The 27,375-nt window shown below is 54.8% G+C and overlaps 11 protein-coding genes across 11 annotated transcripts; 4 read left to right on the top strand and 7 right to left on the bottom strand.

Annotated features, from left to right (window-relative positions):
• Positions 1 to 27: 27 nt before the first annotated feature.
• On the bottom strand, positions 28 to 1,351 carry VTJ04DRAFT_2020 (uncharacterized protein; the record flags this gene model as incomplete). Its single annotated transcript, XM_069359773.1, has 4 exons — positions 28 to 413; positions 469 to 533; positions 590 to 1,080; positions 1,154 to 1,351. The coding sequence occupies 4 exons, from the start codon at positions 1,349 to 1,351 to the stop codon at positions 28 to 30; spliced, it is 1,140 nt and encodes a 379-aa protein (XP_069224628.1).
• Positions 1,352 to 5,489: 4,138 nt separating this feature from the next.
• Positions 5,490 to 6,381, top strand: VTJ04DRAFT_2019 (uncharacterized protein; the record flags this gene model as incomplete). The annotated part of the gene is made up of 3 exons (XM_069359771.1): positions 5,490 to 5,663; positions 5,883 to 6,085; positions 6,165 to 6,381. 3 exons carry the CDS (start codon positions 5,490 to 5,492, stop codon positions 6,379 to 6,381), a joined length of 594 nt encoding a protein of 197 aa, XP_069224627.1.
• A 1,115-nt stretch (positions 6,382 to 7,496) lies between these two features.
• VTJ04DRAFT_2018 (uncharacterized protein) lies at positions 7,497 to 8,255 on the top strand (the record flags this gene model as incomplete). Its single annotated transcript, XM_069359770.1, has 1 exon — positions 7,497 to 8,255. The coding sequence occupies one exon, from the start codon at positions 7,497 to 7,499 to the stop codon at positions 8,253 to 8,255; it is 759 nt and encodes a 252-aa protein (XP_069224626.1).
• Positions 8,256 to 8,594: 339 nt separating this feature from the next.
• VTJ04DRAFT_2017 (uncharacterized protein) lies at positions 8,595 to 9,344 on the bottom strand (the record flags this gene model as incomplete). Its single annotated transcript, XM_069359769.1, has 1 exon — positions 8,595 to 9,344. The coding sequence occupies one exon, from the start codon at positions 9,342 to 9,344 to the stop codon at positions 8,595 to 8,597; it is 750 nt and encodes a 249-aa protein (XP_069224625.1).
• Positions 9,345 to 10,030: 686 nt separating this feature from the next.
• On the top strand, positions 10,031 to 10,357 carry VTJ04DRAFT_2016 (uncharacterized protein; the record flags this gene model as incomplete). Its single annotated transcript, XM_069359768.1, has 2 exons — positions 10,031 to 10,208; positions 10,263 to 10,357. 2 exons carry the CDS (start codon positions 10,031 to 10,033, stop codon positions 10,355 to 10,357), a joined length of 273 nt encoding a protein of 90 aa, XP_069224624.1.
• Positions 10,358 to 10,483: 126 nt separating this feature from the next.
• Positions 10,484 to 11,151, bottom strand: VTJ04DRAFT_2015 (uncharacterized protein; the record flags this gene model as incomplete). The annotated part of the gene is made up of 3 exons (XM_069359767.1): positions 10,484 to 10,581; positions 10,684 to 10,971; positions 11,061 to 11,151. 3 exons carry the CDS (start codon positions 11,149 to 11,151, stop codon positions 10,484 to 10,486), a joined length of 477 nt encoding a protein of 158 aa, XP_069224623.1.
• Positions 11,152 to 12,513: 1,362 nt separating this feature from the next.
• VTJ04DRAFT_2014 (uncharacterized protein) lies at positions 12,514 to 13,798 on the bottom strand (the record flags this gene model as incomplete). Its single annotated transcript, XM_069359766.1, has 5 exons — positions 12,514 to 12,551; positions 12,604 to 13,192; positions 13,257 to 13,302; positions 13,361 to 13,451; positions 13,528 to 13,798. The coding sequence occupies 5 exons, from the start codon at positions 13,796 to 13,798 to the stop codon at positions 12,514 to 12,516; spliced, it is 1,035 nt and encodes a 344-aa protein (XP_069224622.1).
• A 1,356-nt stretch (positions 13,799 to 15,154) lies between these two features.
• On the bottom strand, positions 15,155 to 16,820 carry VTJ04DRAFT_2013 (uncharacterized protein; the record flags this gene model as incomplete). The annotated part of the gene is made up of 3 exons (XM_069359765.1): positions 15,155 to 16,160; positions 16,216 to 16,690; positions 16,754 to 16,820. 3 exons carry the CDS (start codon positions 16,818 to 16,820, stop codon positions 15,155 to 15,157), a joined length of 1,548 nt encoding a protein of 515 aa, XP_069224621.1.
• A 1,736-nt stretch (positions 16,821 to 18,556) lies between these two features.
• Positions 18,557 to 19,477, top strand: VTJ04DRAFT_2012 (uncharacterized protein; the record flags this gene model as incomplete). Its single annotated transcript, XM_069359764.1, has 1 exon — positions 18,557 to 19,477. One exon carries the CDS (start codon positions 18,557 to 18,559, stop codon positions 19,475 to 19,477), a length of 921 nt encoding a protein of 306 aa, XP_069224620.1.
• An 85-nt stretch (positions 19,478 to 19,562) lies between these two features.
• Positions 19,563 to 21,248, bottom strand: VTJ04DRAFT_2011 (uncharacterized protein; the record flags this gene model as incomplete). The annotated part of the gene is made up of 4 exons (XM_069359763.1): positions 19,563 to 20,660; positions 20,718 to 20,789; positions 20,848 to 21,125; positions 21,197 to 21,248. 4 exons carry the CDS (start codon positions 21,246 to 21,248, stop codon positions 19,563 to 19,565), a joined length of 1,500 nt encoding a protein of 499 aa, XP_069224619.1.
• Positions 21,249 to 22,387: 1,139 nt separating this feature from the next.
• On the bottom strand, positions 22,388 to 26,319 carry VTJ04DRAFT_2010 (uncharacterized protein; the record flags this gene model as incomplete). Its single annotated transcript, XM_069359762.1, has 2 exons — positions 22,388 to 25,804; positions 25,882 to 26,319. The coding sequence occupies 2 exons, from the start codon at positions 26,317 to 26,319 to the stop codon at positions 22,388 to 22,390; spliced, it is 3,855 nt and encodes a 1,284-aa protein (XP_069224618.1).
• Between the last annotated feature and the right edge of the window lie 1,056 nt (positions 26,320 to 27,375).

The raw sequence follows: 27,375 nt of genomic DNA, 5'->3' as shown, positions 1-27,375 counted from the left end.
TGAACGAACGGCCTAAGGGATACGCTCTTACAACTTCTGCGCCTGAGTCGTCTTGATGTTGTCTGAGGACACCGAATCTGTCGGGCCAGCCACGGTATCTTTCAAGGGGACCGTGGTGTCTTCCACGCAGATTGCGGGCACGGTGAACTGGCGCGAGTCCTTAACCTCCTCGTTCGTGACAATGCCGTCATCCGGAGCAGTTGTCGAGGTGTTGCCCAAGGCGGGGTGTTGTCCAACCATGTCTTGATGGCAGTAACGGCAGTTCTTGCCAAGGTGACCACCACCTTGGGCTTGTTGAATGGGGGTGGTTTCGCCGAGGTCGCGGAACAGGACCCGTAAGAATGGGATGCAGGAGGCCATGATGGTGGTGCTGATCTCGGCCGCCGCCCAGGTGATGAGGTATGCGCCGTTGTCTGGGAGGTTGTTAGCTTTGAGGAACGAAGATGGGGGCTTAAGAGGAGCCCTTACAAGAAAACTCCTTAGATCCCACGTGTGAGACGTAATATGACTTCACGAAAGCCGTAGCTCCAGCGCTGGACTCATGGTTAGCTGGGACGTACATCATTGCTCTTGTCAGAGGTTCACTCACGCCACACCCATGCTCATAGCAAAAGCAACGCCGACTTTCTCCTTGGTGCGCATCTGAAGCTTCCAGAGGATTGTCCAAGGAAGAAACGCAAAGAGGAGGTCGCACACTCCCGACAGAACCCCCGAGGAAATACCGTAGATGCTTGTGAAGCGTGCGTCCCAACAAGTCCCTTCTACTGACGGTCGCCATGATTTCTCCACGGGGATGCATTTGACCCATGAGAAGAGCGCTTGCAGGATCATGGCTACATTCATAATGACAATGACGACTGCGACGAAGCCCCGAAGCCGGTTGCGCAAGAGGCGCAATAGAGTGATTCCGAAGGATGTCTTGGACCACACGATGGCCAGGATCATACAGGTCGAAGCGAGAGCGCCGCCCTCGAAAGCGATGAGCTCGAGGTTCGACTCGGGCGAGATGTCGCAGGAGTACCGACCAAAGCCGTAGTCAATGATGCGTTGGCAGAGGGCTGAAGCAGCGACGAAGATTACCTAGAGATAAGACAGTATTAGACTCGCGTGATGGAACACTCAGGAACTGAGCCTTGAGGGGCGAGGTTCTTACCCAGCTGATGACCAAGACCAGATCATCCCACCAGAGACCGTTCGATCGCGAAATCTTGCAGCAGATGCGAAGAATGAGGAAGAGTGTCGCGCTGCCCGTCAAGGACCAGATGACAATGGCTGATCGAGGCCCGATGTCGGGAATGGACCCCGACTCGAGGCCCGCGAGGCGGCGATCGCAGTAGTCAGGTTGATCCATGGTGTTGAGTTGGAGTTGATGGTTTTGTTTTTGGTGGAAGAGGTGAGAGTTTGACTTCCTCGAGGTGTGGGGGAAGTGGTTGAGCTCTGGTGGTCGGTGACTCTGCGCATCAGACGAAAGACGGGGAGGAAAACAATAGCAAACCTTACAGGTTTGGTAGTAGGAATGCCAATCAGGGCAACCTCTGGTCTACAATCACCACGTTCGCATACAATTTCCTTTGTCCCATCACTCATCTCATCAATCTGAAGACTCGAGGAGATCATCTGGGACTGGTTCCCCGCCTTCGTTGCTGTAGTCCCCGAGTTCTGGTTCTCGAGATGGCATAGATCGTTTCCACGGCGATTCGGGCATATAATTGGGAACTTGTGTTGTAGAAGATCTGCATGTTCCCTTTGGATAAAGACTCCGTCATGAGGCACAGTTAATTGACAGGAACTCGAAGTCAATCACAGAATCCAGGTAGTCATTGTACTCGCTATTCTTTACCGCCAGTGGGACGCTGGTCTCTTCGAGGTTTCGCGCGCACACCTGAAACTTCTTTCCAATCATCAGCTCCAACTCTTCCATCAAAAGCCTTGAATATTGGTGGTGAACCACCCTGCTCAATCGATGGGCAGTTCACTGACCGACGCCCTGATTCAGCCTCGATGCCATCCCACGCATGCAGCCAAGGGGGACCATTAGCAACCCACAAAATTTAAGCTCCTGTCGCCGATTACCCGATGCTCGTGGGCGGCGGTCGTGTAACACACCATCTTCACACTTTCACACACAGCCAACTTTTCAGACCGACTGGAGTCCTGCCATGGCTGATCACTCGGTGGTTAAGTTCAAAGCCACAAACCAGGCGCCAAAGATGCACCTCAAGAGGCAGAAAGCAGTTAGATTCCGGTAGTCATCTAGAACAACCAAGAATTAATATACATGACCTAAAATGAAGGGATCACACATTGTGCTACGTCGTCTTCTCTTCCCGACCCGTATCCGTTGGTTGGGCGGGTATCGTCGTCCACGGCATCACCGCCGTGAATGACCGCCGCTGGTGAGAGTCCCTCGGACTCACGGTGATGAGCGGCATGGGGGTAGGCATGTTGGAACCACAGAGCTTGGGATGACCACAGGAAGAGCAACAGGCCGCGGGTTCGCCGGGCTACATGTGTTGAGACCGGATCAAATGTGACCTTTCATATACCCGGACAGAATTGCTTCAAGGGCGTCGATCTCAGATGGTGTGAAATCCATGTCTCCTGTGTTGAGCAGTGTTAAGCACTCGGGTTCTGGGGATGGACTCTGCTCGCGGATAACCTCGCTCTCCTATCGAGCACCGGAGGAGTAAAGGCGGCTCTTGGCGAGCATGGTCGAGTAACGCTTGACTTCGTCGGTCAAAGGCGCCTCAATGCGCTCGCCAAACTCGTCAAGGAACGAGCGTTGTGTTCGTTATATGATGGGGTGATTGATTGCATCTTCAGACTCGGATGTGCTTGGCTCATACGGAGCATTTCGTCGCGGTCAAAACGTCGGGCAAGTGAACGCTCGAGGGAGGTCGGGTGGTGTGCCAGTCGTTAACGGGGCCGGCAATGTCTGTGTGGATATCGTATTTTGTAGGTCAGCTCTCTCCAAGAACGACAGCATCGCGGGAAATACGGCGACGCGCGGACAACCCCATGTGAGAAGATGTGTCAAGAGCATCAGGAAAGTTGGGTTTGTTGTTGCAAGAAATGGGCAGACGTTGGGGGTTGAAGTCGAAGTTGTGACGTCAAACAAGGGGCCCCATGCTGCCCGCACAGTGGGCAGATTGTCTCACTGTGCTGTACTACCTTCGTCAATCATCCGAGCAATTGAGTCATTGACTGTTTACTTGAGTTATCCTTTAAATATTGTTTTGTTTTTATCTCCTTCTTTTTCTTTTTATTCTTTCTTCATTTATTCGTCTTCCTGTTCTCGTTTTTATTCTTCTTTTTATTCTTCTCCCGCCCTCAGCTTGCCCAACGTCCCAGGTACTCAAGTACCGATATTAGTCTGTTGCAGTAGACTCAAAAGACCGAGGCGGCAATTTCATGCTGCGGTTGAAACACATAAGGACGTAAGGCCTCGAAACCTAGCCGTTAATATCCCTTCCGGCTGCAAGAACAACCTTGCACAGACAAACCAAATCATGGAAACTCCTGACCTGTGAGCATCAACAGATGGGGCGCTGAGCCCAGGGCAAGATCATATTCCGAGCTAACATCCAGGGCTATTTTAGACTCTTGTCAGTTTCGTCGACATCCACACTAAACTCCCAGTTCCCCCGGTGACCCAGGACGTCAACGTTGTGGAATTCATTCTGACGGCCGTCGCCAACACCCCGTTCAACACCATGGCTAGAATCAACACCAAGACTCGTGCTTTTACGGCTCAGAGCTGCGCTTGCTGTTTGATGGCGAAGGTTTGACCACGCTGAGACACCAGATCCCTCCTATCCTACCGGACGATGACGATGAACCGGATGATGCCCTCTCATCTCAACTTCCCCTGCCTGGTGCCCTTGCGACACGGGTCTCGGTTTTCCATGTTTCCGTACACGCCTCGCTGGACACGAAAGGAGCACGGCAGAAACTGCCATCTAGTGTTCTCCCCAACAGGGCCCCTGAGAAGCTGCCGGCTGTCTTCGGACGCGTTCAGCATGGTGGTGTCGCAAAATCTCGACCGCAGCGGCAGTTAAGAACGTCGCGGAGGATGACCAAGGGGTTGCAGGCTCTGTTCGACTATCAGAGACGTGTTCTGCTCATGCTCGGTGACGATGGCATGTCTCACGAGCGCCCTGTTGGGTGTGAGCGATGGTCCCTATGTGTGAGCAGACATGCTCTTGAACAGCCATTCCTCGCTGGACTCTCGTCGTCCTGAGCTTCGTCGATGGAATATTTTCCTGAAATCGTTCAATGTTTACTTCCCCGTGGATGCCTGGGAAGAAGCCTCCCTTACTCAGCGATGTGGCCGGGACCCGTGACTATCCTCGGTAATCCGAGGGACCATGAATGGAAATAGCGACGTCGATGCCTGACGGCCTGTTCATGAGTCATATTTTTGGTATGAGATGGCCGGCATGACATGCGGCTCTTCCCGGTAGATCACATTCCACGTCACGTCGCGACGCGTTGGTCGCGGAGCCAAGGCTCCAGGTCCAATCTTGAAGTTTCCGCATATGGAGGCACTAAGAGGCATACACATGCACGTCATATTCACCGACGCTGGCTGTTCGAACTGATGCAAGGCAGAAGCCTCCATGGGAAACTCTTTATGCCTCCAGCCACCCGATTTATCCAGTGCACTCCCCCTGTTTCTCCGATTTCCTGGGTCAGACGGCCGCCACAAAGGGCAGTGAGCAGACACATCTGCCTTAGAGGGGACCTACATACGATTCTCTAAGGCGGTCGAGGCACTCAACGCGGCGCGTTGCAGTTCTTTGGACCAGCCAATAACCGGGCCTATCGCTGGGTGCTGTTGGTGCTACAAGACCCTCCCTCTTACACGCGATTGGCTCGCCCGCGTTTCTGTTGTGTTTGCTCCGGGAGCCTCATGGGCCCTGGTTGCCACTCTCATCCGGCCGGCGTCGCTGTGGGCCTCAATGTGGCTGGGGGGGTCCGGCCTCTGTGCAGAATGTCGTGAACAAGACTGTCAGGCAGGAACAGACACAGAGACCTATCGGCCTCAGGGTTCGCCATGGCTGCCTTGGGAGAATGAATCACTACATTTTGACGTCGAAAAGTGATCGCGGAGGCGTGCCCGACGAGTATTTGAATCATGGATTTTCTCGGCTTTGGTCTGGGGCCTCTCGTGGCCAGATCGAAAGCCAGATCGAAAGATCTACTTTCAAAACGTCAAAAACCGTGATACTAAAGACGCGACTTCAACAGATCATCGTCGACGTAAGTTGTCCATGTTGGGCCTTGCAGGTGGACGAGCTCACCGACTGTCCTAGCGACCAACCACCACATCGCCACCGCCAAAGCAACAACCACCTCCCGGTCCCAACACTCTGGAACCGACACACACCCTAGCTAGCACACAGTGCTTCCGCCGCATTCGGACATTCTGCTAGAACCACATCCTGTCCGGACCAAGTTTCACGGCGGCTGCTATCTCTCCCATCACCATGGCCTCCGACTACCCAGGGTATGCCGGCTACGGCACGACCGAGGATTGGTCGTATGCTCAGGCCGATCCCAACCTTGTGGCGGCGGGATTCGACCCACAACAGTATGTGACCATTGATCCGGCGTACCTGGCCGCCGCCAACACTGCAGACTATGCAGCATACTACTCAACGGTCAGTTTCCCCCTTGGTGTTACCGCTAGCTCGCCGATTGGTGGGGTACTCTACGCCAGGCACCTCGGCGACCGCTGAAAGTCGTATAAGTGCTGCTGAGCCTTGTGCGATAGAGGGACAAGGCACAATGTTCCGAGGCCTTTTTCTAAGATAAGGCTCCGTCTCAACATCTCGGACGGCTGAATCATGGCTGAAAGTCAACTTACTAACATCCAACAGGATGGCCAAGTTGCAGTCTCCCCACAATCAACCGTCAGCTATACGTCCTATGTGACCGACGGAACTGTCTATCAAACCGTCTGGGACGCTGCGAGCTCGCCGGATGCTGGGGCCAGTTACCAAGTCCACAGCTCCAAGGCCAAGGACAAGCCATTCCGTTGTGACTATTGCTCCAACACATACTCGCGGCAATGCGATCTTGAGTACGTCTTCAAATCGCCTCGCTCTCGTCGGGGTCGAAGTATTATTAGTCGGGACCCCCTGAAACTGACAATCCAACAGCAAGCACATGCACAACCACACCAAACGTCGCCGCTGCGATCTTTGTCCCTCGGGCGGCGCCGAGACCAAGGATCTGAATCGACACATGTGGGCGCATCATCCCGATGAAGCCCGCCGGCGCGGGATACCCAGGGAAGAAGATACATGCCCGGTCTGCGGCGTCCGAGGCAGGAAGGACAACATCAAGAGACACAAGGACACAAAGGGTCATTGGTGAGTTTTTGAGTCTTTTCCCTGCATTTCAGGTTTATTGAAGAAAATTCCGTGGGTTTTGTTTGGGTGGGATTGGCATGTCTTTGGGATCCTGGGTTTCTTTGGGAGGCGCTTCCATGGCTTTTACATGATTACTTCGCAGTACGGTAGAAAGATAGATGGGTGGTGCATTGTTGGGCTGAGGGAGCATTTGTCATCCAGGGACAAGGAGCGTTTTGCATTAGTGGTGACTCGGGTTTTGAGGTGGCGGTTTTCTGGTCTTTTCCTTCAAATCTCATGGCTCAACGATTTCATTGTTTCTCAATATCGGATATATCATACTATTTCATAGGATTAGGTCTGCATCAGCTTCAATAACAAGTCAGCCTGAGACTCACTATGCACCATGTCAAGTCACTCACCAAGTGCGCTGATACTATCAAGACTGTATACTCCAGACGAAACTCAAATGTACTATGACATTCATGCCCCTTAAACCTCAACTAACCAGTATCATTCCCCAACATATCCCAGCAAGACTAGCCGATGTTGAGGTTATGTCCAACAAAGCATCGCCCAATTATTCCTACGTTCTTTCAAACGAGTCCTGATTGCTCGGGATCTGTCGATGCTGAGACTTACCTAACTATCCCTCTGTGACCGGAAAGGAGTCATGACCCCTGAACCATCCGCCTGCTCCTATCTTCGCGCCTGAAATCATCCCCGCTGGGTTGTTTCTCACAATTCCTACGTGGACAGCAGAAACTCGTCACTCTAGACGCTCTCCGCACAGAGAAGACCTGCCGAGGACAAGAATCATGCTTGCGCCGAGCCTCCTCGCCGGCGGGGCCGCTGGCGTCGCGGAGCCTCACAACCATGCCTTTATGACATTTTCCTCTTTGGAGAGGGGGTGGGGGAGGACGACCTTTTCACCTTCTTCAACCGACCGATCACCACTGGGGCGATCAAAACCGCCGACAACAACCTCTCTCAGAAACCCGCCAGGGGCTACGAAGAGGTTTGCATCCCCAACGTCACAACCCGTGAACAAGGCAAGCAGGCGGCTAACAAGACACTTTGGCCGTTCTTCCAGATCACTCACAATCGATCAAACAACCCAAGGACTCGCGCGTCGCCATAATGCCCCCTCCCGGAACTCCGACGTTCATCCCGGGGACCTTCATCCCATTCAACCCCGCGTCCGTCGTGGCGTTCCTCGACATCAACCCCTCGGCGCCGGGCTACAACTCCCCGTCCCGCGGCCTCGAGCAGGCCATCTACAAGCCCTTCACCCATCTCTCCCACGGAACCTGGCTCCTCAACCGTCCCCCGACCGACGTTTACTGCATCCTCATCGACGCCTTCCGCTTGCGCCTCGACGACGAAGCCGTCTGGGAGCACCGCCCGGGCGGACACAACCCCATCCCGGTGCGCCACGAAGTCACGGAGAGCAAGGAGCTCGCCGAGCTGGAAGAGAAGATCCACACCACCGAGCTTGTGCAGCGCTTCCAAGTCTTTCTGCGAATCTTGACCGACTTCCAACCTCTCCTGCTGCCGGACTGGTGGGACGAGTCGCACCAGAACGCCTGCGAGGGAATGATCTTAGGCGAGGCCGATCTGTGGTATGACATTCGCCTTCCCGTCACCAGGGCCGACGTGGTGGAGTATTACCACGACTTCAAGTTCGCCATGCAGCTGCGGATCTTCGCCGCCCAGGTGCACCAGACGGGACCCGGGGAGAGGGACTGGACGCAGGTGCTGGAGGAGATGGTTGCCCTCGAACAAGATGAGACTCCTCAGGGTGTTTGTGCGCTCCTCCAGCGCCAGGAGTGGCCTGAGGATAGAGACATGTTTTGGCAGGATTATGAGAGGATTTATGGCAACCGGCAGATGTGGTAGACAGAGGAGGAGTGAGGTTCTGGTACGGAGGTTTGAAGGGGAGCGCAGAGTTGATGATCAGTGGGGTGGCGGAACTTAAGTTGAAGCTGGCCTTAGGTGGATGGGATACAAATGAAAACAACCTGGCATGGATCAAACATCTTCTCACTAAAAGCATTAACGGCGTCAAGATGACCAAGATTCCAAATCGCTGAGTTTGTCCCGCGACCACCTTGTCTTGTAAAGAAAACAACGCATCAGCGAGATCTCGATTCACCTCATCCCCTCATAATTCCGATACTTTTCCGCTAGACACAGTTCGATTCGAAGACCACCATACCTCCCATCACCCCCGCCGATCTAACCCATCCGAGTCACACGGCCAGTTTGCGCATCCACCAAGCTAAACACGCCGCCAGGTCCGCCGTTGGGAAGTTCCGTAGCCATCATCATCAACAGCATCTGAGACCCATCTTGTCCGCCCGGCGCGCGACCAAACACAAATTCAGCAAACATGCGAAGCTGCATGGGAAACCTATCATCTCCATAATGACTGATGATAGTCGCTTTGTCGATCTTCTTGTTCAAGTCTTGCCACTCGCTTCCGCTTGTTCCAAACTCCACGCATTCATTCTCCTTCTCCTCGTTCCACCACTTAGGGAGTAGCGAGCTCGGCTGGTGCTCACTTGCAAGTTTCAGAAACCGACGGAACCCATTCAACCCACGGCCGACTGGCTCGGTTCCTCCGGGACCAAAGTTTTCCTCATCAGCAACTCGAAGACGCCAGGCATCAATGAGCAGCCGGTATACATCCTTCTCAGGCCGTTCATGAAGCCAGGTGCCGCCAACGAGGTGGGTAAACGGTTTGGAGATTGGTTGGTCGAGACCCTTGGGAGGGGATTTAGGCCCATCGTTGTTTGGGGGGGTGGAGGAGGGGGAAGGGTTGCCAGCACCGGTGCTCCTCCCAATCTTTTTGCAAGCCTTTTTGTGGGATTCCCAATCGGACTTTTGGCACTTTCGGGAGCAATAAAAGGTCGTGTGGCATTTGGCGCAAAGGCTCAGGGTGACCTCGGGAGGTGCCTTCTGGCAAGCCGCACAGGAATCAGGCATGTTGAAGGGATGGTACGACTTGTTTCGAAAAAAGGTGAAATAACGGAAATTCGCCCTTCGGCTCGCTAATTAACGAGTTCGGGCTGAGGAGAAGGTGAGGAAGGCAGAGAGCGAAGAGGAAACATGAGGAGGGTTGAATTGCGTCCTTATATGTGGGAGCGGAGCGGCAGTCCTTTCTAAACTTGCACAAACTCATTTGCAAGGCCTAGACAAACGGTGCATGACGGTACATGCGAGGTATGCAATGTTGACGCAAGCGATGGGCAAACTTCCCGCCAGCAGCTCTCCGGATCTTCTTGACCTTCTCATGATTGATAACGGTTCCAGGGGAAGCTTCAGATCAATGGGGGAATGATCCGCGTATTTACATTCAACTGAGTGAAGACATCGAGGACTACAGCTTAGCCGCAAAGACCCTGAAGCTAGAGTCCTTCGGATGGTGGATGGTGGTTTGCACCAAATGGTTATATCAACTTCGTGTATCGGGGGGAAGAGCAAAGGTTGACTCACGGACACACGGACACTGCCCTGACATGAGTCACAGAAAGCAGGATCGACAGAGGTCAACAGAGTTTGGTTGGCGGCCGAGCTGGCGAAGGTAGCTGACATCAAGTTCTAGGTCAGATCAGCGTCGTTGGACAACAAAATGCTTCACCCTGTGATCGTGGTTCGGCTATGTTCCGAATATGGCAGTTAAGCCAAGACCGGTGACCACCACAAAATATTCCGGTTCCGAGCACGTGATGTTGGTCCGAGGGATGCCGAGTTCGGGAACTGCGCGGTTTGCGAGAGCAATTGGCGCAGAGATACGGGGCATACCAGATATTTTGCACAGAGAAATCCCGGGGAAACTTTTGACACCCAGTTTCAACAGCCTCCATTACATGCCTCCTGTATCGTCTCTATGACACAAACCAGCGAATATCTCTATTGCGCCATCAGAAACAAACCCGGTTCCGAAGACGGGAAGGCCTGGGGCCTGGTTGATTTCCCCACGGGGTGGGTGGATCTGAGCTAAAATAGCTCGCACCAGCCCGACGGTTGTGTCTCCACTGGCCGCCCATCTTCCCTCGCCAATTCCTCGTCCTCCTGGCCGCCAGCGTCGGGGTGACGATGCAACGACCCGCGAGGTGCTTTATCTAGTAGGCGTAGAGGAGCAGGAACGCAAGCATGACGGCGAAAAGGCCGGTGGCTTCCGAAAGGGCGAAGCCGAGGACAGCGTACGAGAAAAGCTGGCCTGAATTGCAAACTCATGTTAGCTCGCTGCATCTCAATTGACTGGTAGATCGATGCAATTGATGACTGAGACTGCCAAATTTGTGTGCGATGAAATTCTTACCTCGCAGAGCCGGGTTGCGGGCGACGCCGTTAATGAGAGCGCCGAAGACGGTGCCGATACCGACACCAGCACCAGCCAGGCCGATGGTGGCAGCACCAGCGCCGTGGGCCTTCGCAGCCGCGAGGATGGCGGCGGCGGTCGACTCGACGACGACACCGCGGGACTGCATGGTGTTGCGGATCACGGTCGAGGCGAAGGCATTGCGGCCGCCATTGAGCAGCAGGCCGTTGCGGCCGTTGATAAGGCGCGCGGTGGAGTTTGTGGAGATGATAGAGCTTGGGACTCGAGCTAAAGATTCGCGAGATCGATCTTGGTAAATAACGCATCCGGGGAAGCTGACGGTTGGCCCACTCGGCGGTGGAGAACGGAGAACGTACCCTGACCCTTGGTAGTGGTGGACATGAGACGGAGAGGCTGCTTAGCGGCCATGCGCGCGGCGGCGCCAGAGACCCGGCTGGAGGCGAACATTTTGACGGCGTTGAAAGGAATGATTTTGAGGGAGTGTGGGAGAGTTGGGATGGTGTTTTGGATGAAGTTGCAGAATTGGGAAGAGAGAAAAAAGGAGAGCGGGAGGAAAAAGGCACTCGGTGCGTGCGGGGACTGGTTTCCTCAGGCATCCAGGTGACACAACATATGGAATGGCAGGATCAACACGCGGTTGACCAATGACAGCCGATGGTTGAAGATTGGGAAGCAGGGTTGAGGTCAGGCTTGTGTTCTTCCGGCAAGAACAGCTGCAGGGAGACCTGGGCAGTCTGGAGAACCTGGAAGGAGCGGAGCAGGGGGAGGGGAGAGACGAGGGCTCACGAAGGCTTTACCCGAGGGATCTCCAAACAGAACCGGGCGTCAAGGGCATTCAATCCGAGCGAGCTAGCTACCTAGGTCTTCAGATGCCTCTTGTTATGGTGTTTAAGTGCCTTCAACTCCCTCCAATGAAAGGTTCCATGTCGCACCTGTGTTCCTCCTCCAGCAAGAACTGGGCTGGAAGTCAGGATCGCTCCTAGGTCCGCTTCTCTTTGGGGAAGGAAGAGACGCAAGGTGTCGGGTCATCTCGGCTGGCACTTAGGGAGGACAACATTGGTCAATGCCACTTACGGCACCGTTCCGGTGCAGTTCCCCTCATCTCTTGTCAGCGTGAGCCAGGAAGGTATGTACAAGCTATGACCTCCTCTGGAGCCGAAACATTTCGCTTGGCTTGATGAGCATGCAGTTGATGGCAGCTGGCAACTTTGAGGCTCTGGGCTCGAATGTTCGGCCATCTTATAACTCGACAACACCTGTAAATAGTTACGTATTTCCTGGACTTCAACATTTGTCAATTCTGTATCCTGGGTAGGGGAGCTACTACCGAGATCCGCGGTGTCTTGCTTCTTGATCGAAGAAGGTCGCTCCCAACAGCAGCCGGGAACCGCCATGAGTTTTTGAGATCAGATGAACGGCTATCCGACAAGAAATTAGAGAAACGACATCGAATATTATGCCCAGAAATCTTCAGGAACATCATTTCAGAAGCCAAACGCGTGTTTGTTTCAACTGTGCCCAACTAGACTATCAACTCTCGTCGGGTACATGACCCACATAAGGCTGGACCGTCGGAGGAGGGGGCGAACATGGAACACAAACATGAGATTGCGAGACAGAGACCACTTCAAATTCAGATATTCAGAGATACCATTTCGCCAACCAAAATTCGCCATTGCTTCAAACTACCTAACAAGCACAACGCACATCTCGATCAAAGCATTGCCGCTACATCCCAATAGTATCCCCACTCGTGAGCAACCGATACACCCCAATCAACATCTCAATCAACGACCAACGGCCTGCACCTTAAACCAGAGGCGGCGCGCCGGGGAGTTCCTTGAGCCCTGTATCAAGAGTTAGCATGGCCTTCTGACCACATCCCAGAGAAACACATACACTCCGTGTCACCAATACTCTCGCGCGCAAACTGCTTCTTGGTGCAAGCAATGGCCTCGGCATCCGTCTGCCGCTTGAGCGCCGGGCACCGATCGCCCGCGCACTTGGTGTCCATCGCCCGCTGCAGCGCGTCGCCTTGCCATCCGAACACGTAGTCTCCGTGGATGCCGTACCCGGTCGGGTCGCCGTGGCTCCAGTACCACGGCGACGACCCGTCCGCCGGCCAGTCGGCCTTGTTGTTGAACGCCCGCGTGTCGTACATGATCTCGTACATGACCTGCGGGATCTTGACCGGGTGGCTGGACGGGCACGCGCCGCCGCTCTCGAACGTGCCCGTCGCCGGGTACGTCACGTGCGACTTGTGGTTGGGCGTGTCGGTGTTCTTGCCGTCCCAGCACGACGGGAAGGTGACGGTGACGCGCCAGCCGCCGCCGCACGTGTCGCGCGGGAAGGCCTTGGTGTCGGAGCCCGTGCAGGGCGCACCGCCGAAGGGGACTTGCTGCATGTTGTGCTCGCAACGGTAGCAGAGCTGCCGCGGCACCTTGTTGGGGTCGCGGTTGTTGGGGTCGCCGACGAGCATGCGGAAGCCCTGAGCTGCGTTAATAGACACAGAGTATGCATGTGCTGCCGGACACGCTGAATCGTTCACTCACCGGCGGGAAGGCGGTGACGCGCGCGCTGGGTTGATAGCCGCGGATACTGGACAGGCTATGTCAGAAGCAGGCTACTGACGGTGGTTTTTTAAGCCAGAACTCACTAGTAAATTGTCATTCCGCCCTTGACGTTCAGACCCAGGTTGGCAAAGAGCGGCACCATCTTGAACGTCCCGTTCCGAGCGCGGAAATACACTATTACGCCACACAGCGTCAGCCCCTCCTTATCCATAGCCATCATCAACGACGACGACGGGGCGGTGAATAGTACAGTTTGCGGTCCAGTAGTTCGACAGATCCTCTGAGTAGGTGCAGCTGGTGCAGGTGGACGCCGTCGCCGGGTTAAGTTCTCTGGGGTCCATGCTGGCGTTGAGCGAGTTGCCGCCGACGATCTGGTGCATGTGCGGCGACGGGATGCTACCCGGGTTCACGAGCGGGTCGATCCGGTCGATGGTCAGCTGGGAGCAGCCGAAGCGCATCAGCTCCTGGGCCCAGGCGAGCTGGGACGCGGCGAGGGCCGCGAGGGCGGGTTTGAGCCACATGGTGTCGACTGCAGGTAGGAGGGCGGTTTGCTAGTGTTATTTGGGATCACGACAGACGGAGAGTACAAGAAGCTCTGCAAATACCACAGCGGACAACAAACGAGAGAGTCAAAGGCTCAAGGGTAGCTGGCTGGAACCAGCTTTCTATCTTGACCTGAATATATCCTTTTGCACAACCCGTCTGCGTGTCTGGACCTGGCCTTCTTGTCAGCAGCCTATCCAAAACGTCATATTGCCCTCCAAGTTCTTCTGTGCCTTTGTTATCAATCCCATACTTCGTACGCATCGGCAACCTGCGTCGGCATAGCAGTGCCGAAGTGCTGCCCCGGTGGAGTAGGTCGCCGCTCGAGATAGCTGTGACAGGATTCAAACAACTATCATTGGCACGGCTAATCCAACTCTATATTCCTGCCAAGTCTGGGGAAGTATCATTTGGCGTCTCGCTGGGGCTCATATGTGCCGGGCGTACCGATTGGTGAATTCGTACATGGTATCGATCTGGGAATAAATAAATGTGCGAAGGAGGATATATAACATTGTCGGGATGTGTTGGGGTGACGAAGACGTCGAGGCGGGAAGAAGATGGGAGGACGGGGCGCAGAGTGTCTTGGGAAGGGATACCCTTAGTTGGGCTCCTAAACACCAACGCGTCTCAGTTAATTGACTCGTCGCCCGGCAGATGGTTCGGGACGGGTTTGCCTTTGGACTGCCTTGTTTGGATATCGATTGCTTATTGGGGTTCGGGAGCTGGTGGACGGCAAAGTAGGGGTTGAAGGTCATCGGAGCAACTGACTGAACGATGATTTAGCAGTTTCAGGGCTCAACCTTTACCAGTTTTGTCCCGTGCTTTTCGGGATACTGTTACCAAGACGACATGGAGTTGACCTCGGAAGTATTACGGCGGCAGTCGACACGGCTATTATGTCCCAGATGTTCGGCTCGGTTCTTCGGCACCGGGCTTGTCTCACCTAGAACCAGGCATTTTTGTCTGCAGTCATTCGGAAGCATCCGTCTGACCACCATCATCAGTCCACCAACAAACTCAAAATCAACGTCCAGTAAGCCAGATAAGTATGGAGGTTTTAAACGTAGGATTAGATCTAACACACTAGGAAATATGTAGCCTACAGTCTGATCAACAGCGACCGACACAGATGCTATGATACATGGGTATAATGATAAGAAAAAACAAAGCACCTGAGCTCTGGGTATCCCCCTTGCAACGAATGACCGTCCATCACCCTCATGATATCCAAGATCATACCGAATATTGAAACCAAATAGCAACACAAATAGGAAACGAAATGAGCGCTATAGATCAGAGGGGCAGATCCCCCCCGAGCATCGTGTCAGTAATTATTTGGCAGCCGCAGCCTTCGCCCGCTCAACCTCCGACATGTTGGTGGCCAGGCGACCGAACTGCCACTCGGGAAGCGAGATACCGGTCTGCTCGTTGATGGTGGTCATGAGCGGCGGCAGCATCTGGTAAACGTTGCGCAGAGCAGCGACGCCGTTGGGCGGGTTGCCGGAGCCGCTGGCCTCGCCGGCCTCGGCGCCGGTGTTCCAGATGCTGATCTTGGGCTGCATGCCGCGGACGGCATCGGCGTTGGCCTTGGCCAGGTGGATGTACGTGCCCTTCTCGATCATCATGTACTGCAGCAGACCAGCCGGGCCGCCGAAGGCGTCGCGCATCTTGGCCAGCGCCTCGGCCTTGGCCGCCAAACCCTGAGCCTCCTTGAGCGTGCGCTGCAGCTCGGCGTCGGCCTTGGTGAGAGTGGCATACGCCCAGGCGTCAGCCTCCTGCTTGGTGCGGTAGGCCGCGACCTCAACGTCGGCGCGCTGGCGGTATGCCAACGCCTCGGCCTCCTGCTTCTCCTTCTCGTAGTTGGCCTTGGCGGCGGCCTCGATCTCGTACGCCAGCGCGTCGGCCGCCTGCTGCTTGGCCTCGCGCTCGATGGTGGCCTTGACGACCTCCTTGGCGCGCAGGCGCTCGATCTCGGCGGCGGCGCGCTTCTTCTCGACCTCGCGCTTGAGCTCCTCGTCCTGGGCCTCGGTCTGGCGGGTGGCGGCGATGCGAGCGATCTCGACGTCCCGGTTGAGCTCCGTCTTGCGCGTCTCGAGGATGGCCTCGGCCTGGGCGCGCTCAATGTCGCGCTCCGTCTTGCGCACGGCGGTCTCGGCGTGGATCTTTGCGATCTCGCGCTCCTGCTCGCCCTTGCGCTGGGCCTCACCGACGTTACCGCGGAGTTGGGCCTCGGCGACGTCGATACGGGCCTGGTTGGTGGCGCCCTCGTGGGCCTTGCGGCTGAGGGACTCGAAGTAGACGGAGCCGGGGGCGTCCTTGAGCTCCTTAATGTTGGCACTGCGCAGGTTAGCATGATGCGGGTCTTCGTTCAAGGTAAATTGACAAAACTCACTTGTAGATGCGCAAACCGAACTGGTCCAGCTCGCTCTTGATGATGCGGAAAATACGACGCTTAAAGACCTCACGCTCCGAGAAAATCTCTTCCATGGTCATGCTGGAAACCAGCACACGCGTCTCACCCTCGATAATACCCTTGACAATGTTCTCGACGAACTGCCGGCTGTTGTCGCTCTTGGGCGAGGTCCGCGAGTCGGCAAGCAGAATGGCATACTTCTTGAGGGGGTCATCGTCCCCGTTCTCCTGGGTCTGGCGGGGAGCCAGGTCCGGATCGTCCTCGAGCCCGGGAATGGGAATCGGGTTACCGGTGCGCGAACCGACATCAGGACCGACGGTGAAGACCACGGGGAGCAGGAACTGCAGCTTCTCCTTGGTCATGGCCTGGAGGTTCATGGCATAGTCGTGAGGCTGCACGCTGAAGCGCATGCAGCGCTGGAAGGGCCAAACCCATGCTGCCTTGCAAATTTTGACTGGAGAGGGCTGTTAGTGATGGTGAACTATAGAAAACGAGGCCAATTGCGGCTATCGCTCACCATTCTTAATTCCCATGCCAGTAATGGCAAGGTACTCGTCGGGAGCGGCAATGCGGTAGGAGGCCATCTTGGCTACTGGATGGGTATAAGAAGCCACAATTCAATCGAAGTCAATCCTCAGCTGGATCGACACGCCGTAGTTAATTTGTGTAAGTTGGATACCGCTCTAGCCTAGCGGGCGTCGAGATGTTGGTGTTCTGAAGACACCAAATCCGGAAACTCTTGGTTGTAAGTGATAAGATGATGGTGGACCAGGAGACTCTTGCTGGCCACCAATTGATCAACGATCAGTGCACAAGACTACTGTATGATGTGAAGCAATGGAGAGATCACGTTCCAACCGTCGATGGGATCACGACATATTTGTATTCCATCGCAGCGATGAATGCATTGACCCCTTAGACTTGTCTGCTCTGTCCGGCACAGCCTTCTTTTCCCCCGCTCTAGGCGATGAAGGCTTGCATCTAGATGACCTGGGACGTGGCGTTGTCCTGATCTGGTTCGGCAGCCGGGGTCTTTCATTGCTGCGTGGCTGCGCCCTGGCTGCACTTCGCGGCTTGGCACGGTTGACAAGGTGCCCTGGGACTGCCTGGGACCAGCGACATGCCGGATTTGGCCTCGCCGATAATCAGCTGAGCTTGGCGACGGTAAGCCCAAGATCTTGTGATCGTTGCTAGATCCAATGGTATGACTGGGAGAGTAACACTACTGACAAAAACACGTTGTGCTAGGTATGATACAGGGACATGGATAGATAGAAGAAATGCAAATATCGACTTTCGTCATTTAGCACTGTGTGTCGATGGGCAGACTTCTACTTGGGGGCCGAACAAGATGCTATCCTTCTTAGCTGAGATGCAACTGTATTGCAATCTGCAGTTTCCCGTTCACTTGTTGATAGTGATGACATGCCGGAGTGTTTGGATTGGATCATTAGCTCGAACGGCCAAGCGGGTCGACTGACGCCTGACATGAGAGCAGCCCTATGAACATTGGACAGCTAAACGTCTAAGGCAATGGAACTACATACAACGGAACGATGGTGATTGATGGTGAGCCCTCCGACTCCGGAGGCAGACCCGGACCCTCGGTGACCTTACAAGACGACCGACCGATGGGAGAGACGAATCAATTGCGTCTCATTTCGAACGTGATGTTGAAGGCTGATGCCATTGAGCTCCTCTAACCGAGTCACGACGTTGACGTTTCGGTGGTTGCCTTGACGGGGTAGCATTCGCCCTTTGCGCAAGCCGAGTCTGCCCCGAGCACCTCCACAGTTCGACGGACGGGCGCCGAGCTCCGGTGGCTTGCCTCCGTGTGGCGCTCCGGGAGTGGGGCACCGTGCGGTCAGATCTAGGGTTCGCACTGCTACCCCACATTGGCTACCGAATAGGGTTACGCGTAGGCTGAACACTGCCACGTTTAACCCCAACCCAGAGACCTGGGCATCCCGTTAGGCATATCAACCCGCTCCTGTCCTCATCCAAGGAAACGTCTCTGGTCTGATATCATCGCCAAGTGAGGGGGTGAGTGAAGCTTGGAAAACACTCACTGGTCTGAATCTCCAAGTGACGCCCGTGCATGAGGGTTTTTTTTCTGTTTGATGTCTACCAAGGCTGCATTTTCTTCCTAGAGTTTGGGCATCAACACTCATCTCATCTCGTCGCAAGACACTTACCAAAACAGGCAACTGAGCAGTTTACCACATTCATCAACAGAACCTCCAGCGACGTTTATCTCACATCGCGCATTATACCTAGAGACACCGACGAGATATCATCTTGGACCTAACAAACACACATCATGGGCGTCGTCGACCCCGATCTTCCCCCCTCCTACACCGAGGCCACCACTTCGTCTGCTTCCCCCGCCGGCCTTGACCCCGCTACGGGGCTGCCACCAAATAGCCCCCTCACTCTGCATCTTCGCTCTCTCCCCGAACGCCTTCAAGCCGCTCGACGCGCCAAAAACACGGCTGCATCGGCCCGCGCTGCCGATCTCACAACCCTTTGCTTGCCTCACATCGAGAGTTTCCTTGCCGATGTTATCTCCCGGGCGGGAGAGGTCAGCAGCGCCGAGCTGACCCTCGTCCCGGCAGGTGTGGTTCCCAAGGGTGCCGAGATCAGCGACTTTAAGGAACGGGTAAAGGCAGGCGAGTTGATCAGGGTGGTACACATCGAACCACGCAGGGAAGAGTCAGAAAAGGGGGCAGACAAGAAGAAGACAGAGCAACCAAGCACGAGTCAACAAGGGGACGAGGACCCAACATTCTACAAGGCCGTTGAGCGCGGCTTCGATGAGTGGGGTTGGTTCGACACGGACCGCAGAGTTGAAATGGGAGAGGAGCCGGAAGCGCCGGAGAAGACGTTGTGGTTCCGGGATGAAGATATGGCAAACAGGATTGCCTCGTATCTTAGGCCAGAACCTAATTTGAAGAGGAAGCACGTTCAAGCAATCGTGGTGGAACGGAAACAAGAAGAGGAGGAACAGAAAGGAGGGTGGAAGTTTGCCTTGTTCGGGAAGGGCAAGAAAAAGAAGGAACCGCTGGTTGCTCCACCACCAGTGCTGCCCCCGGGAATTACTCAAACTTCCACTGAAGAAGATGACTTGGTTAAGATGACAGTGAAGGCAGAGGAGGTGACATTTAGGAGGGAGAATGAGTTTGGCATATGGGAGACCAAGACAGGGTGGGGGGTTGTGGTGTCGGTGAAGGTGAAGGAATGAGGAAGTGGTCACGTCGAAATACGGACACATACACCTATGTTAACGCTATGCTAGCAATGATAACCTATCCATCACTTCACAACTCTCAGCGGATAGCGATGTTAAACTGCTCCGTGGACAACCCCTTCAGAACAATGCCAGCGCGCACCTTCGAGCCACCGCCCACATCAAACCACTTCTCCAGCGCCAGCCCCGGCGTCGCAAGGACATCTTTCAGCGGCACCTCAACCGACCCGCGCTCCGTCTCGCCATCCAACAGTGTGATGACAATCGGCGGGCCGTCCACAACCCCCTGACCACCACTCACCAGGGACACACGGAACGCCTGGTCCCACGAGGGGTTCTCGATGTCCACGCCCGGCGCGTCCGTCTTGATGGCCGTGCGGAACGCGTACCCCTCTCCCCAGGTTACCTTGACGCTGGGCTTGGTTTCCTCGCGGCTGGCTCCCTTGACGCCGCGCGCCGACGCCACCATCATCACCAACTGCCCAACCACGCGGCCCTCACCGGTGCTCGTCGCAGACAGGGTGTCAGCGGTCGGCGCGAAGCGGAACAGCTTGCCCGAGATTATCACGCGGCCGTTGGTCGGCTCGCCCTTGTGCGTCAGGGGCAGCTCGACGCGGCCGTCCTTGGCCGCGAGCAGGAGGCGCACTGTGGTGGTGGCGATGCCGATGTCGTCGTCCGCATTGGCTGTGTCCTCATCGTTGACGTCGATCGTGATCTCCTGGTCGAGGTCGCTGATGACAAAGTCGCGGGTTTCGTTCCACTCCGGGTGGCGGTGGTCTTTGATGGTCTTGGTCTTCCACCATTCACTCTTGGCTTTTGTGGTTGGCGCGGCCTCGTCCGGGCCCGCGCCCACGCGGACTTTGACGTAACAATCCGGCTCGTCGTGGACGAGGCGCTTGAGGAAGCTCTTGCCTTCTTTGCTTTGGCCGAGTTCGGAGGCGGAGTGGACGGTCAGCCGGAGGACCCCGATGGGGTGTTGGTAAGCTTGGAAGATATCGGCGGTGGGATCGAGCTTGATCAGGAAGCGGTTGGGGAGCACTGCCATGGAGGACATGATGCTCTGGACGATCTTGAGAATGTTCTTGTCGATGAAGGAGAGGTTGGCGATGTGCGCCGCGTCGGTGTAGGTGAGTTTGAGGTAGGGGGGGTTGATGAAGGCGGCTTGGGCAGCGCCGATCTGGGGTTGTTAGAGTCTATAGTGACTAATAGTGCTTGGGTTGGGAATGTTGCCTACCAGAGGAATCACGTTGGTCAGGGGGCACAGGAGAACCTCGAGCCTGCCGCGAAGCTTGATGTGCTCAACTCCCTGTTTAGCCACCTGTTAGCATTTGTGTTGTCAAGACACCCTGTGGAAAGCAACTCACTATCTTGGGAATCATCTTCGCATTGAGCTCGATATCGCACTCTCCATCCCACTCGACGTCCACATCGAGCTTGATTCCACCTCCGGCATCGGTCTGGTTGACCACGATGTTGGCAAGATGAATCGGGATGGCGCCGAGGTCGATCTTCTCGAAATGAAGTGTGTCCAGGGGCGCCGGGAGCATCTGAGCAAACATCGGTTCAACGATCTCCTTGATCAGGTTGCCAGCGGCCACTCGAATGTTGGGCCATAGCAGTTTGACGAGGTCATTGAGGAAGCCTTCGAACGTCAGTCCATTGTTCCGTTGTTCACGAGCAACCCCGAAGCTTCCCCTGAGGAGCTGAACTCACCAGGATCCTGCGGGCCGTTGGCCGAGGACAGAGTTTGAAGAACGGAAGTCATTTTGATGGAAATTGATGCAGATTGAAGTGTCCTCAATCCTTTCTACCTCCAATATTGCGAAGTTCAAGGTCAAAATGCCAGGAGCGTAGAGTAGTCGTCGATAGAAATAGGGGCCCGACTTGGAGGAACTCCCAACCCATGGCGGGGTAATGCGCGTCAAATAGTCTCAGCCCCTGCCAAGTGATGTCAGACAGTGGGGAGCTGTGCATGTTAGTGGCAGGTCTGGAAGCCCAATGCTGGGGGAACTGGGGATTGGGAGCCAGCTGTTGTGTACCCGACGGACTTGGCATGGAGGGGCGAATCTCGCATCATGGTGCCGCACAATGTTGGCAGAACTCGGAAGTCAATGGATCATACGAGGGACTTTGAGAGAGAAGATCTCATGGCACGTGTATTGTTGCTTGCCAAAAATCAGGTATCAAAGCAGATGTTTCGGAATGCTTGTACGTAGCTGTACACTTGAGTTGTTTAACAGGTACCTTATTGGGTTCGGATGAATCCACACCTCCAGCTTCGTTGTGGTACCCGATTCTTTGGTGTTGGCCTCCACGTTGCGAGCGAAGAAGCTTACATTTGCCACCCCTACACATCTGGACATCTAAACGAGGGATGGTCATCGTCACGCACCCGGTACTCTGTACCTCGTCTCCGTTTGTTATGACAACAAGCAGTGACGACAGTGTTGGAATATCATCAGTCAAGCCTTTGGCTGGTTAAAGCAATGCTAGCTTGGGAGATGGAGGATTCAAGGAAGTCGGGGCATGGTTCTTGTTCATAAAGCCAGGAGAAATGGCCTCCTGCGTCACCGATCGGCGATGCATAGCCCCCGATTTCGTTTCCATGTTTTTGGACTTCTACGTTTGTCTAGGAGCCAATAGTTCTGGCATCTAAATCACGAGGATGTATTAGTGGGTAGCTAGTTGGGAGAAAGGAGACATTCCTCTCAAAACAGGTCTTACCTGAGTTGCAAAGGGGTGTCATTCTAAACGGACCGAGTCGCGGAACGAAACCTCAATCTTAGGACATGTTGGAGGAATGAAGTTCATTTACTAGCATAGATCCGTACTGTTCTTTCACGACCAGTAAAGGCATCCCTTTGCTACACCGTTAATTACCATCATCGTAGCTGGACATCCCCTCTACGCCCTCATCAACCATGCGCCATTCAACATGAACGAACCCCAGTCGTACACATTATCCAACGGGTACGGGTCCCTCACTTTTCTGAGGTCAAGAATGGCTTGTTGCAAAACCACAGCCAAGTCAATCAGCCTAGAGACAGCAGCCCGGCTGCTGCCATCCGTCGTTTCGGAGACATCCTTCTCTCCCCGCTCACCCGCATCCGACTTCTCAAGAGTCGACTTATCCCCTGTGGTCTGGGCGGCGGCCATAGCCTCGCCCAATCGCTGATAAAAGATTTTCGCAAACGCCACTCCCGTTCGCGCGTCAACCGGCCAGAGCGTGCCCACCACGCTGGACCCTCCAGCGCACAGCATGGCCGACACCAGCCCCAGCGGCTCGTCGCCAGGCTTGATGGCTTGACGCGCGGAACCGCAAGCAACAAGGGTGGTGAGAGAGGCAGTGTAATGGGTTGTGAAGAGATCCGCGGCTGTCAGCTTCGTCGCTTGCGGGTCTGACGTGTCGTGGAGCAGGAGATGCTGCGAAAGGGGGTCTTCGGCGTCGCCTTGGCCGCAGTGGCCGAAGAAGAGGATTGTTTTGGACGAGGCGCAGATGGATTGCACGGTGGGTTTGGGGAGATGGCTGTCGACGTGGATGTTGATGTTTGTGTTTGGTGGGAGAGAGGCGGCCATGGTTTGAGCCATGGCGTTGACTGGTTGCGGTTTGAACCAGACGCCTAGGATGGAATGTGCAGCGCCAGTCTGCTCTTGGCTGTCTGAACCCGATGATGCCAGTGCGCGCGTCATACACTGCTGGGTGACGGTCATGCTAGCGGTGTAGACGATGGGATTGCGCTCGATGAGATGGGTGTCGTCGTTGCTGTCGCTGCCGGGTTCAACCATGGCTGCGTGCAGGGGGATACCGTGAAGTGGTCCGGAAGGGCAGAGGACCAACAAGTCGCCAGGACGAGAGGCCGCGATGACAGGTTTGATCAGCAGTGCAAGCCACCGCAATCCTTGAATTCCGTGTTTCCGACCAAGAGGCAGGTTTATCTCGTCATCTTCATCATCTTCTTCATCATCAGCAGCAGTTGGTGGGCGGGGCGTGAGCCACTTGTCTTTCCATGCGGAAATTTGTTGCTTCGATGCCTCGACCCTAGAGTATTCGATGCGCCCGTCGACGTCGACAAGGGCGTAGGCGTTGTCAGAGACAAAAACGTAGTCGACAAATACCACCCGTCGTTGACAATATTCAGGAGTGTTTGCATGACGGGCTCCAGCCAAAGGAGAGCGACCAACATCTTGCCCTGCAATCTCGTTTAGAGTGTCGAGCGTCGTTGGCCGGCCCTCACGTAATGCCAAAACAGCGTCGGCCAAGGAATTCTGCAGCATCTGTTCGTGTAACTGCGTCAGTTGTTTGTGAAGAAAGATCCTGGAAGGGCCTTCGCTGGCAGCAATGCGCTGACGGAGAGTCTCCTCTTCCTTAAAGAGCTGTTTTGTCTCAGGGCTGTTCTCAATGGCTTCGCGGAGAGCCTGTGGAATGTTGGTTCCCAAGCCGAGGAGGTCTGATACGCTTCTCGCCTTGGACTCCTGAACCCAACGCCAGAGCCAGGTCGCGTCCTTGGTCATTAGCCCATAGACAAAGGCATTGTGGTAAAGTAGCCGCGCTGTGTCCGACCCTCCTGTCAACTGTTTAGCGAAGACGATAGGAACTGTCAAACTTTCTGCACTCTGGGCACCCTCTTCAGGAGGAGACAAGTCACGCCGAAGAGCTTCGAGAATCTCCCTGGCGCGAGCGAGCAATTCTCGGGTCCGCTCCATCGCCTGGCGGACGAGAGGGTTGGTTGGGTCATTGCCATGCTTTCTTATCGTCATTGACAGTCCCTGCAGCCACAGACTATGCATGCTGTTCAATCGAACATGCGTAAGGTGCCGTGTGTCCAAGAACCCCTGCAAGTTGACATCCAACAAGCGCTGCGCATATGCGTCGGCTTCCAGGAACAGCTCGTCGCTCACGCTGCCACCTGCTGGCGCAGCGGATATGTTCCAGAGGGCGCTGGTGCTATTATGAAGTGCTGCGTAAATGGTACAAAGCCAGTTACGTTCAGGTTGGTTCAGGGACCCGGTATCAAGGAGGCTCTCAAGCAGGCCTGCAGCCTCGACTTGCATGTTGTACGCGGCAAGGATCTCATCCCATCCCTCTTCCCTCCAAGATTCGTTGAGAATCGCCTTGGACCAGATGAAGAATGCCTCATGGTGAAGGAGCTGCGCTGTGTAAACGGTTCTATCCCGTTCTCTCAGAAGAGGGAGGAGGTCACGGATGCAATCAAAGAAAGGCCGCGACAATTGCTCGTACTCGTCCAATGGTCGTCGGGAGTAGCATGTCTGGACACCGAACATGCCTAGAATGAGTTGGTATCGATCTTTGGGACTGGCGTCAAGACGTCGTACAAGAGCTGATCTGTTGGCCAGGTATACAGACAACTCCGATATTTCCTCTTCGAGCGGCAAGAATCTCGGTGTCCCTCCCTGGAGCCCGTACACCCGTTGAGCCAGAGGGTGTGCCACGTGTAGTTCTGGTACGTCATGAGTTGGTCCATTAAACATCACCCGGCTTGCCCAGAGTGCGGCGTTCGTGGCATCTCCGATTTGTTGGTAAATGTGATACAGCTTCATAGCACTAACCGTCGCGTAGATGCTAAGGTCGCCGCCAGCAAAGGCCTCGTAAAGCTGCGTATAGGAATGAACCAACTTAGCTGGAAAGGTGTCGGACTGCTTTGCGGTGAGTGTGTACAGCATAAGGTGTTCCTTGTCAAACCAGTCAATGGTGGCCATCAACCCCTCAGCACGCATCTCGTCGTACTCGTGATCAAGCCTGGTTGCTAGCTCATAGTCGGCCATCTCTATGGCCAGGCTAGCCAGTTTAGCCATGCTCTGTCGAACGCCGCGCCAGTCACCGAGGCCAGTCATGCGGTCCTTTATGCGTAGGGTCCTGGTTTTGACCTCCTCACTGGTGAATCGAGTCTTGGACCGCTCGTCATCATGCAAGCGCTGCAGCTCAAGCCAGAGAAGATTGGCCTCATGGCCCTCGGCGCGGAAAATGACTTCTGCCTGATGTGTGAGGTGGTCAAACCCTTCCAGATTGTGATCCGCGAGACTCTGCGAGGCTTTGGTTCTCAGCAGCTCACCCCTGACGAGCGGATCTACATCTGGATGTGAGATTAATTCTTCGGCGAGGTTTGGGGTGTCAGTCCCGGCAGCAGCCGCTACTTTTTGATGGAATCCAGTGACGTAGTAGGCGTCCCAGAAGAGCTTATCCTGTACAAGGCTGTGGAATAGCTCCCTAAGGGTGCGTTCATCCCAGGGAGGAGGATCGACTGTTGCCTTGGCAATCGTCAATATATCGTGGAGGTTGGCAGCCAAACGAAAGATGCGTAACTGCATAGTAAACCAATTGCAATCAGTGATTTGCATGAAAAGCCAGACTATTATCTATTTTGATGCCATTCACACACCTTGTGGTCTCTCCATTCTGAGACTGGAAGCGGACGAACATAGGTGCCAAAGTGCTGCAGAGCCAGTTGCAAGGCACCTCGATAGCGGAGTCTTGACTGCCCGCGGAGCATTTCGAGGAGGATGCTGGCTGTGGCCACAACCTCTGCGGTCTCATCGGGGTTGTCGCCGAACTTCTGGAGAGCCGTTTCGAGCTCCTCGATAGCCAGGGGATCACAGCCCTGCGACAGGAGCAAACCTCCGATTTTGATGGCGACAGATAAGTCATCCTGAATGCCTTGCGCCCGTCGATATAGGCTCAGGGCCTCTTTGTAGAAACCTAAATCCCACCGCCGCTTGGCGTCATCAAGCAGCCTCTGGCGATTTACGGCACCGGGTGCTTCATCTGCCAGCTCAACGGAGAGATCAGTGTTTTCGAGGCGCTGGATCAGGATGTCCATTATGGCCAATGCATCCAAGCGAGGGACAAAAAGGCGGTGTAGTTGAGAAGCGAGTGACGGTTGACACCTGTCGAAGTTGAGAGGTATGAGATGGATGATGTACTCCGTACAAGATAAGATGATTATTGACTGGATCAAAAAGCATCTGTCATTATTCTGGTGGGATATGATCTGCATAAGTATTGCTATAAAATACTCAACACAGCCTCAATGTACTCTAACTGTGACGTTTCTTGTGATCTTAGGCGCCAGCCTCTCCTAAGCGCCGTCCACCTTCAGCACATCATTACATATGTGGCTTGTCCTACTTATTTCCTGCCTTTTGATTTGAGATCTTTGGCTGCATTCAAGCGCTTGTGCATACATTATTACCGATATAAACGCCACTTCTGACTCAAACCAAAATCAGGAAGAGACAGCGACACCTGTAAAGCAGCCACCTTCTCCTCGCATGACATTCCCAGTTAAGTTCACGTAACAACGGACTCTAACTCTAGTAGACAGCGATCCCACCCTCCCATACGCGAAAACTGCCTGATAGTTTGGAGTCTGCCTTTCCTTGATACAAATCGGTATGCGGTTCACATGCAGGACCGCCTTGGCGCAGCTCACATTGTTCCACCCCTCGACCCTGCGTGTCTCGTGGTATACGCGGGCATCCAGGGCGCTTGTATTCATCACTAATTTAGTTAAGCGAGAGGTCACCATGAATGACCATGATGGTTACGTCAGCTACTGATATCTTCCTCTCGTCTTTGTGGATGAGATGCTTTTCAGGTTCCCATGTCATGACATTACGTCAAAAGAAAAAAGAAAGAAAGAAAGAAGGAAAGAAAATTGTGAAAACGGAAATAGAGGACTTCTGTGGGTGTGCTGATTGCTGCGTTGTGGAATCGCGGTGCGGGTGAGCGTCGCACTTCGCTTCACCTTGCCCTGGGCTTACCCGGAGGGACTGAGTCGGGGCAACATCTAGTATCCATGGGAGCTGGGAGCGGTTGACCAGCGACTCATCTTGGACTCACTCTGGGATACCGCTGCGCCAAGTCATGAATTCTT

Source organism: Mycothermus thermophilus, assembly GCF_041956435.1.
Source record: "Mycothermus thermophilus strain CBS 625.91 unplaced genomic scaffold VTJ04scaffold_1, whole genome shotgun sequence".
Taxonomy (NCBI): domain Eukaryota; kingdom Fungi; phylum Ascomycota; class Sordariomycetes; order Sordariales; family Chaetomiaceae; genus Mycothermus; species Mycothermus thermophilus.
The sequence above is the reverse complement of the archived record's forward strand: the minus strand, read 5'-3'. Positions and strand labels throughout refer to the sequence as shown.